The sequence below is a fragment of the Dendroctonus ponderosae genome, unplaced genomic scaffold (assembly GCF_020466585.1).
Source record: "Dendroctonus ponderosae isolate FM_Combo_2020 unplaced genomic scaffold, Dpon_F_20191213v2 Dpon_F_20191213_7, whole genome shotgun sequence".
Classification (NCBI taxonomy): Eukaryota; Metazoa; Arthropoda; class Insecta; order Coleoptera; family Curculionidae; genus Dendroctonus; species Dendroctonus ponderosae.
Genome location: NW_026018916.1, coordinates 12,485,444 through 12,496,705, shown reverse-complemented (window position 1 = coordinate 12,496,705; position 11,262 = coordinate 12,485,444). Strand labels below are relative to the sequence as shown.

Below are 11,262 nucleotides of genomic sequence, written 5' to 3'. Positions count from 1 at the left end.
CAGTGTACCTATTCTTGACGACTAGGGAGTAGAACAGCCGAGAGAAGTGGGCGGGGTTTTATGACAGTCGGCCGAAACGGTATTCTTGAAAAAAATTGAGAGAGGGAGCCGCTCCCCAGGGAGCGGGAATGATCGACTGGTACGACCCAGTAGAAAAGGCGGGTTTTCCAACTTCAAATCGTATTTGTTTATGTTTTGGATATGAAGAACGGGTGTATCGATCTTTTTAACGAGTTGTGCTTAATTTAGTTTTAAAATGCAAGTTGAGAAATTCAATAATATTATAATGACATTATAACTGAGCTATGAGGATGATGCTATGGAATAATTTGGGGTTCCAAAACATCCCTGGGGCAAGATATCCATTGATCGAACAGACCATAAATTTGTAAAGGTGTTTAGAAGTCCCGAAAATCTTTGTACATAGTTTGTGGAGATGGTGTTTTATTGTTCATTAAATATACATTCGTTATGGATCCTACACAAGAATAAGCCTTGTCATTTGGGACCTGCTGTGGACAGATTTATCAGTGATTCCTTTTGCTTGAGCGATAGCGGCCTTGATTTTTCACAATTTGCAATGGATTTCATTGTGCTATTCTATTTTTCCTGAAAGGTACATTTACTTCAGTCTCTTTAAGTAACAAAGACTTATTTTACGATTCATTATAAAGTGCTGAAGGAAAGCGGCTACATAAATAAAATTACTCTTTTACTTTCAATTTGGTAAATGAATATCCTTAAGCAGTTGAAACTGTATTCATTTTAGTAGTACATTACTTTACCTCAATGGGGAACAGAAGCAATGAACAAAACCATGCTTAAAAAACAAAAACCAATTTTTAATGCATGATTTTATTTTATTTTATTTTATTTTATAACATGATTCTTAGATGTCTCTTTTAAAACCAAAGGTTGGTACGAATTCCGCTACAATAGTAAATCAATTACGTTGGCAAGCATGTCAGACCGTCAAAATTTTCTCAATTTTGATTGGTCAGATAAGCTGGCAATAGTGCTTGCAGGAACTGCGTGTTCACTGGCATTCCTATCATTCAAGAATACAATTTTTTTCCGCTAGGGATCGTGAGCGAGGAGCGACTCCCCGGGATGCTCCCGGGAATACTCCCTTCTCTCAAAGTCAAGAATAGACACACTGGTGTTCTCGTTGTGTCATGACTCGGCCTGTCATGCTATGTGATCCCTTTTATTGTTCTTAGTATTTTCATTTCCGCTGTTCTCATTTGCTTTTTTATAACACATGTTTCAGCCCTTGTCTTGGCGGTGTAGGTCATTAATTGCCTGATTCAGGTCTTCTAAATTCGTGCCTTGCTCCTTGTGGTCATATATTTGTTCTTCCAAATTATGTTTTGCAGACACCTTGATACTCTTACGGCTTTTCTAATCTGGCGTCTACCACTTTCACGGTACTTCTGCTGCTCGATACCTGTACCCCCAGAGAGTTGAAATTAATCACCTTATGGCCCAAAGTTCATTAGGGAGAAAGCAGCATTCTCCCAGATGGCTCATTAAAAAATCATCCGAAATCTTCAGAGGATCGTTGGTTGTTGGATCGAAAACCTTCGGAGGGGCGGCGCAATGAGAAGAAGAAACATCTGCTTTTCATTGGTTATGAGTTCTCCATTATTTTTTGTGAGACAATTTTCCATTGCATGAGGCAGGGTTGGTATCCTGCTTTCTGTTTTGAGATTTCGCAAAAATATTATTTTATACAGTTGTCTATTTCCCTTAATATTGACAGCTAGCATTCCCTGTGTTTCCGTTTTACCATTCTGCGTGTTGCTGTCTAAATATAATTCTCTATTAGGTGCGGTTGTAGTAACATTTTGTTTGTAGTTCGGTTCCGAGCTTCAAGTGCCGTATGTTTTTTTTGTCAAGTACCTATTTGGATACCGTGGCTATTGCTTCTTTAATGTTAGCCCATAATTCATCTATGCTGTTTTCGTCTTGAGGCTCTTTTATTTGCTCGTTTATTTGTTCTTGGCATCTTCCTTGTGTCTTCTCTTTTTTGCTTTCCCGTATCTCAAGCTGTTCTGGTCTCCTTCTTAGGCCATGGGCAAGTGAAAATTCTGATTCTAATATTTGCCCTTACTAAGAAGTGGTCCGTATCTGCATCTGATCCTCTARGGCTTCTACGGTCTAAGCAGTTACTACCATGTCTTCTATCTATTAGGACATGATCGAGTTGGTTTCTGGTGAACCAGTCATTTGAAATCCAGGTCTCCTTGTGCATATTTTTATGTTTGAATGTGATTGATTTTATTAGAAGGTTGTGGGATATAACCAGATCGACAAGTCTGGTTATATTGTTGTTGATGGTGTCATGAAGGCTATGTTTGCCTACAGTTGTTTGGTAGGCTTCTTTTCTGCCGACTTTGGCATTAAAGTATCCTAAAATAATCAGCATCTCATATTTGGGTATTCTCAGGAATTTATCCTTTAATTCCCCGACTTTATATTCCGTCTGGGCACGAGCTGAGACCACAGAGTCGGTACACCACTCTCCTTTCATATAGCAGAGTCGCTCTCTTATTGGCTTAAACTGCATGATTGTTTTTGCGGCGGGCTCCGTGACTATAAAGCCCAAGTTGGTGTTGTCCTGGTGATTTCTGCTATATAATAATAATACTAAATTTCCCACTCTTTGAGTTCCATTCCCTGTTTACCTGATGTCTTAAACCGCTGATAAGTCAATACTTTCTTTGTCCATCTCTCGAGCGGCATGCGAAGCGGCTCCGGGTCTATAGTGGCTAAGTAAGTTTCATGTTCCTAAATKCATTGTCCTTTTTAGTCGCGTGTTTCGTCTTAAGAGATCCSTTCGGGTTCGAGGCGTATTTCATTGTCGTAAATTTCCAATTCTATCGTTTTCTTCCAAGAAGGGGTAGTTAGTCCCTTGCTTAACCCTCCTCTTTTATCCGGGTTTGGGGCCGGCAACAGTACTATTGGGCTTCTCAGTCTATCTAGCAGCACTGCAGGCAGAGGTTTTCGGTGCCTTCGGTTCCTCCTAATTAGCAGTTTAACGTGTTACATCGCTTTTCACACGTCTTTTTTACTATTTTCCTTCTGACATCCATTTGTCCTCTTTTCAACGTTCTCTTGCTATCTTCTGTTTTGTTGCTTAGATATATATCATGTGTACATTTTTGTCCTCTCTATATTATCCCACCAGTAAGGTGGGATAATAATGGTTATCTTCATCCCACCAGTAAGGTGGGATGATTGATCTCTTTTCTTTAACGCATCCCGATGCGTCCGTCACTGCCTCTTTTATGCATCACTTAGTATAGTTGTAATGGTCTGTGGTGTTTTCAAACCGTTGAAGTTGCAACTTCTCGTCCAGTCTTCGTCTGTACAGTTCTCGTGTGCTTTCGCAGTCCATACCCTCTAGGTTATATCTTACAAAATCTATTTTTTCAGTTTTTGTTGGTACGTTTCTGATCGTATTCGAAGGTCTACTCTTCTAATCAAAAGATGATGATCACTATCATGTGGCTCCTTTGTAGACTCTAGGGATAGTCGGTCTTTAACGTAACCGCTAAAATAACAGTGTTGCAAACGTGTAACTTGAAACCGTAGTTACAGCTAGCCGATTTAACCGTTTTTTTTTGGAACCGTCTCATAAAACAGAAACAGTTGTGCGCACTTCACACCAGCTACAGCCGTTTGCCGACTTAAAGGATTTTTTTTCGAACAGTCTCATAAACCTGAAAAAGTGGTTCGCATCCGTCACAGAACCGATGCGGTATCGTCGAGCGCTCTTGACTTTTATCATCACTATTTCTACTATCATCATCAGTCTGCATTTTTAATAAAAATTTAAAAACAAACACGTTCCTTTTGAAACCGATTACCAAGGTGGAACTGAAACGTTGTAACCCGTTACAGAAAAAAACCGTTTAGCACACCTCTAGTAGACTGACTTCGTGGATACCTAGGGCGGTGGGCTGCCTTATCCGATAAAGCAGTTTATAACAAATCGGAGGTTTCGTGCGTATTTATGTACCCATTTACGAGGAAAGAAACCGTTCATAATTTGAAGTTCGTTCAGTTTGCAGAATATTATTAGTCTATGTCCGTTGTAATTAACTGCATTTTGTCCCTATCTTCCAACAACTCTGTCTGACGGCCTTGTCCCTGGAAGGCTATTTAAATCTCCGAGTGTTTTAACCTCTCTACCATGACTGACTTTCGTAACTTCCTGATGTAACTGCTCAAAGAAATCGTCCTTTTTTTGACTATGGCGTCATCGTTACCCGCATACACTACAAATATTGTTACTTTCTGCTCATGCATGGTTATATTCACCTTTGTGATTTTGCTAATTGGTTTCCACGATGTTCCTTGCGGTATCGATTAGCACTGCCAATTCTACATCTAAAATTTTTAGATCGAATATTACTTCATTTATCTTTTTCGATAGACCTTGCATATGCCAAGTTGCAAAATTCTGTATCCTTTTCCGTAGCTTGTATCGTCGTAAGCGACTCCGTCTGTTCAGAGGCTGTTAACTACGTATTTTAACAGTTGAGTTTTTTGCAACTAGTGGGGAATAGGCCCCCCTGCCTCAACCCTTTACCAGGAGGAGCGAGGTTGTCTTCCCCTAGCCTCCGGTGATCAAACGCCGATAACTGCAAGGTAGCGTCTTTGTCTGTAATCCTAAACAAGAGTCCCTACAGGGTGCTACCAGATCATCCGAGCCAGATGAATGCTGTTTTTTTGACGAGGTTGTTACTCCTGTGCTTTCGCCTTCCTCATCTCTTGTACGATGAGGCCCCAAGCTTATAACTGGCGTGGTAGAGTTATTGTCAATACATTATTAATTTCTAGATTCCGTTCAGTGGGGAAATGATGTATTCAATTTTTCACTCTTTAATCCTCCTGGCTCGGATTTTTATAGTTGCATGGACCGCCACTGAGGTAAACACACAGGTAAATTAATTTATTCTTACCCAAGTGTTGACCCAACTTGGTTCTCGAGTGTTTTCCGCAACTTCAAAAGTATTGAACTTTGACCTGAAATAAAACTGAATAAAAATTATGTTGAGGTCATGGTAGTGGACATCTATATTGAAAAGACAATACGGTGTTATCAATGTATCAAAAATTCTTACAAACTGAACATTTATCTATGGTAATAGATATATATGAAAGATCAAATAAGTTTATACTATCTATCTATTGCTATTTTGTTAAATTATTAATAAACAAATTCAGCTAAAATTCAAATTATTCATGAATCTCTAAAACGCAATCCTATTGGTTGTGACGTCTCTGGTCATATAAATGGCGGATTGTTTACGTTCTGCGCATAATGTTTAGGTGTGTGGTTGTGTTATTTTGTGGATTTAAATAATTTATAGTTTGTGTTCAACTCAAAAATCGCTTCAGAAGGAATCCTTAAAGCGTCAACAAAAAATTTATTATGTGTACATATTTTTATGGTTACCGAAATTTTTAAAAAACGACGAACGCTTTAATTCAGCCGAATTTAAGGGTGTCTAAGCAGCAGCGTACATAAAAATCCGTAAATTTATTATTAGTTACTCTCTCCTTAATATACCAATCTGTCTGTATTGGTATAAATTAGGTAAATAATATATAGAATTTTACTTATTCAACTTAACCTAACTAACTAAAGTAAAATGAACTCTTAAATTTGTATTTTGGGCATCACGAGAACAATGTGGTGATATGGGATATGTGGAATTGAAACGCGAGGGTTCTTTGTGCATTGTAGAAGGTAGAATTTGCCCAGAACACACGATCGAAGGTATATTCTGTCTACCTCATCATTAGCTTCTTGTTCGTACTTTCGTTAAAATGATCCTCGCAACAAAAAAACTTTGATTTTGATTTAGGAACATCACGTCTAGCTTGTTTCAACCATAAAATTTTACATGCACAATCATGAGGAACGGTTAGAAAGAGTTTTTTGGAGCACTTATTGAGGTATTCTTGCATCCTGACACAAAACACCACTTATTTTATTGTTAATAAAATAAAAATTCGGTAACCATAAAAATATGTACAGATGGTGAATTGTTTTTTGCTGTTTTGGTGTTTGCGATTTTTTAGTTTAACACAAACTAATTCATAGTTTGTGTTTAAATTCACAAAATAATTAATGAAACACAACCACACAACTAAACACTATGCACAGAACGTAAACAATCCGCCATTTATATGACCAGAGACGTCACAACCAATAGGAATGTGTTTTAGAGATTCATAAATAATTTTAATATTAGTTGAGTTTGTTTATTAAATATTTAACAAAATAGCAATAGATAGATAGTATAAACTTATTTAATCTTTCATATATGTGCATATATGTTACCATAGATTAATGTTCACATTAATTACATTACTTTCCGATTTAATATAGAAAAAAAGATTTTTGCTAAAGTTTACTTATGTGTATAATTGCAAAGTAATTTTTGCAAATAGCTTGTATTTGTAGAGCATGAATGTTGGCATTGCAATATACGAAAGCAATTGGACCGGGCAAAGCAACCAAGTTAAAATGCTTTTGCAAATCATGATGATGAGAGCTCAAAAACCGTTGGCAATTTGCATCGGCCCATTCCGAGAGCTAAACAACGAAGCATGTTTGATAGTAAGCTAACGTTTTCAGAAACTAAATAACTGAAGTCTACGGACATTATTTTCAGACTATGAAAGGAGCTTACTCATATGCATCTTTAATGATGCAAAAATACTTAAAGACTTGATCAACGCATCATATAACATATACAAAGCTGTATGTGTATAGCAAATAAATAATAATATATATGTAGAAAATCCAAGCATCACTATTGACCATATAGATAAGTCACGAATAAAATCAGTGTTTTCAATCTTTTGGCGTTTTCTATTGGTTCCTGTTGTAAATAATATCGGGTCATCATACGTCCGTGGCAGCCTGCAACGAAACGACTGTAAAACACACCGCAAACAAAGATCACGTGATTGAGGTTGATGCCTCCGGGCGAAGCAATGGAAACACAACCTCACTTTTCTTATTCCATATACTTAACACATGTTTTCCACTTGCAAGTGGATGTTTTCATCTATTTGATTACTATTTTCACGTATTTGAACGTTTCAGCAGTTAAAAATTGTGTTCAAATTAATGCTGTGTTGTTATTAACAGGTTTCCATAGTCCAGTCCAAGAGTTTTTAGGCTTCTTAAAATTACGTTGACTTTAAACACTAATCGTCATTGTGATCATGCGCAGTGTAAAAAAATAAGGTGTTCAGGCAAATAACGAAAAGTGCGGTTTTAGTTTTTGATACCGCCTTTTTTTTGTTGTTGCACCCTTAATAAAATAAAATTAATAAAAATTAAAATAGTTAGGTTATGTGTTAGAAGTTAGAACCTGTCCGTGCGATGTTAGTAGTGTTGCCAAAGTTCAAATTCGCCCAAACAAGTTTCACATAAAATCCGTAATTACGCAATAATGGCGTAAATTATTCAATGAAAAAGTCTTATTTAAGTTTACAATACATTTCTTATTGTATTATAGCCGCATATTTCATTAATAATATTAGAAATAAGTCAAATATGTCAACACCGTCGTTCTGCTTTTTAACGTGATGCTTATTAACGTTACCGCTACTCGTACGGCACCCAGGCACCGATTTAATAACAAGGAATGGCTGCATTCCTACCACGTATGTAAGATACGCAGAGCACAAGGACACATTAAACCAATGGCTTACTGAACACCGGTACAAATTGAGCAGGAGTTAATTAACCGAATACGATACTCTGCTCGAGAAGAATGCATAATACAGGCACTAACTTGTTTGCAGTTAAAGACTGAAATGTTTATTTATTTGTGGAGTGTACACATCAATTCGAGGTTATGATAACCATGTTGACATTTCGAAAAAGTACGCTAAATACGAGTAAGTTTTAAATCGCAAGCGATGTTCATAGTTCTGTCCGTTTAACTCCAAAAATGTTTGTGTCCCAAAAACTTTATCGTGCATTCCTTTATTATTATATTATTTATCCTTTATCCTATAGTGTATTCGTATAATTATTAACTCTTGCTTAATTTGTACCGGTGTTACGAAGATCAGAGATTTAATGTGTTCTAGGGTCCTGTGTATCTTACATACGCTAATAGCTTCTAGAAATTTGCGAAAAAAATGCTTCCGTATTTTTCTCGTATTCCTTAAGTGAGCCCCTATAGCCATTCCTTTTAAGGGGTAATAGGGGCTCACTTGGAGAATGCGAAAAATTATTGAAAAATTGCTATAGAAAATTTCCAAAGGATATTAACAGTGGAAAATCGAATTTCAACTGTGTCATTCAGCATTATTTTGAAATTGTCCCATTCGCAATTGGTAGCATATTAAAATGCCTAATCATTCGAGAAGAAAAATTACAATGTTTGCTTCAATCTACAAAAATTTTTGATATTAAAAAAGTTCTCTTCTACAATTTTTTGATGAAAGTCAAAGCGGCAATGACATTTTCTGTCATCAACAGATAGTTACAGGTTACATCCTTCGTCAATAATAACAAGCATTTGTCAAACTGTGCCTTGTGACACACTGCAGATTGGCTCCAGGAATATAGTGGATGACAATAGATGCTCGGGTTACATTATACAAGGCCTACATTCCAACCACGCATATAAGATACGCACAGCACAAGGACACATTAAACCAATGGCTTACTGAACACCGGTACAAATTGAGCAGGAGTTAATTAACCGAATACGATACGCTGCTCGAGAAGATTGATAATGACATACAGGAACTAACTTGTTTGCAGTTAAAGACTGAAATGTTTGTTTTTTCGTGTGGTGTACACATCAATTCGAGGTTATTATAACAATGTTTTCGAAAATGTATGTTCCACAGTTAACGGTTTCTGTTGAATTTACCTTTTATCCTTATATATCTTATTGCCACTCTGTATTTTTCCATGGTTACCGGAATTTTTAGTAATTACAAAGCAACAGGTTTTTACATAATGTTAATTAGGCAGATTATCTTGAAAAAAGAAGAAGAAGACCTTGAAAAACATTGTTGCCATCCTTCTGATATAGTTTTTTGCAAATATCTCAGTTTTGAATAACAATTATTTTTTTTGTTATTTTTCCTGTACTCTCAAAGCACCCAAAGATTTTGAATCACCCAGTAGACGATAATTTAACAGTTTTTAATCTTGCAAAATGGAAAGTTCTTCCTTGTTCAAATTTTTCCTGACTATTACTTATACTGATGCGGGCATATATATTTTGCGTGTCGGTAAGATAAGATATGTAATTTTTTGTTAAAAATCAACACTTTTGCAAGCAGTTTTAATAAAACACGGAATGGAGTAAGCATCAGGTAAATGTGAACATCCCCTCATAGAATTGAAACTGAAATGATAAATTTTGAATATCCGTTTAGCGCCCCTGACGGTGACGCGCGTGAAACTCGGTTAGGTGAGTCATTTATCTGATATTTTATTCCTGATGATTGTATTCACCAAATTTTATCAGGCCGGAAGCTTATATCAGAGACAAGTAATAATCCCTGTAGTTATCCCTTGTTTCTGCTTATATAGCTTGATATACTTACAGTTATCAACCTAGTAAGTATATATTTCCGGTCAATAAAGCCGAACTTATGATAATATTGTATTAAATACATTATCACTAAATCAGTTACGACCACATTTTTCGCGATTTTGACTGTTGTTAAAAAAAATTGTTTCTTTTATGTACCACAATGTTCGCCCTCACTCGGACAGATACAACAGATGGGTCCATCTAGCGGTGCCCCGCGTCCAAGGAAAATATCAACTTAGCTCTATTCAGTTTGGACACCATTCTAGGTGGCGATATTCTGTTATGTGAATCGACCGCCTCTACGTGTAACGTCGCAAATCCTTCTTTGCGGCCTGCGATACGCTGACCTCGCTTGCAGTTACCAAGTTGTTAGTTTCTGGGGTTTTGGCGGAGGCTCGGTCACACTGCTAAGCACTATTGATTTTTGGAGCGTTTGTGGTCGATTTCATTCACTCTTCATCCGCCAACTCATAGGTGGCAGCACCAACTCCACTTGCCAGCATATATCACACCCATAAAATCTAAACTAATAGTAGGTTTGTTAGCTCACAGCAATTGTCAACTGGTTAGTAATTTAGCACTACGCGTGCGCAAATCGGCATCCGTTTCAAATGCGTTGCGAATTTTCGCGTCTCCGAACACATTTCTGACTGAYCCTCCTACTGCCTCTGGGCAGCTGTTCAGAATATGAAAATTCAAGTTTATTTCAAGCCAAAGATCTCTAATTCGTAAATAAGGTGGMCTGAATGCTCATAGCAATGAATTGTAAAGAGACRAAAACAAAATTTTAATTATTTTGTTGTAAACGAATGTGATTAATTTCAACAAGCGGATGTAACGGTGACTTTAYTTTTGCTATTACTCTTTAGTATCAATTGTAATTTGTTATTTAAAGTCACGTTCTTYACTGCTGTTTGTTATTTTATTCTGAATAATGCTTATCAAGATTTAGATTCCATTGCAGTGTTTGCATGTCTTCTTCATAAAGTTGTTAAAAATCGTAATTTGTCCTGTGCGAACGTCGAATTCTTAGTCCGTGATTCTCACTTTGGCCTCACCGAACGCTTTTAGCGTACTGCGCTTGCGTATGTTAGTTGCTGTCAGTTCCAGCTGCTCCCCGAACAAACCTGAATGATTACCGTCTAGGTCAGTTTACTAGGGATGGTCGGCATTTAACGTAACCGCTAAATTAACAGTGTTCCAAACGTGTAACCTGAAACCGTAGTTACCGCTAGCCGATTTAACAGTTTTTTTTTAAACCGTCTCATAAAACAGAAACAGTTGTGCGAACTTCGCACCAGCTACAGCCGTTTGCCGACTTAAAGGTTTTTTTGGRGCARTCTCATAAACCTGAAAAAGTRGTTSGCTTCCGTCACAGAACCGATGYGGCATCGTCGAGCGCTTTCGACTTTTATYATCACTATTTCTACTATCATCATCATTYTGCATTTTTAATGAAAAATTTAAAAAGTAACATGTTYCTTTGRAASCGCATTTTGAAAMSGTGAWWACCAAGGWSMAASGTGAAACGTTGAAACGTTACAGAAAAATAGTTACTCGTTGTCGAGTGACAGTTGCGACTTGTCAGACTTGTTTATCTATTGGMGTTGATRACATTTATAACATWAAACAAGACTTACACACTTTTCGATCTTTTTCTATTTMT

At 36.9% G+C, this 11,262-nt stretch overlaps 1 protein-coding gene across 1 annotated transcript in view; it reads left to right on the top strand.

Annotated features, from left to right (window-relative positions):
- LOC109538407 (odorant receptor Or2) overlaps nt 1–6,878 on the top strand; it is a 10,919-nt gene extending 4,041 nt beyond the window's left edge. Inside the window, exons 3-5 of the mRNA XM_019905628.2 lie at nt 4,849–4,950; nt 6,482–6,637; nt 6,693–6,878. Of these exons, the coding sequence (XP_019761187.2) occupies nt 4,849–4,950; nt 6,482–6,637; nt 6,693–6,752 (318 nt within the window). The 3' untranslated portion in view covers nt 6,753–6,878. The remainder of the gene's footprint in view (nt 1–4,848; nt 4,951–6,481; nt 6,638–6,692) is intronic.
- The last annotated feature ends 4,384 nt before the right edge of the window (nt 6,879–11,262 follow it).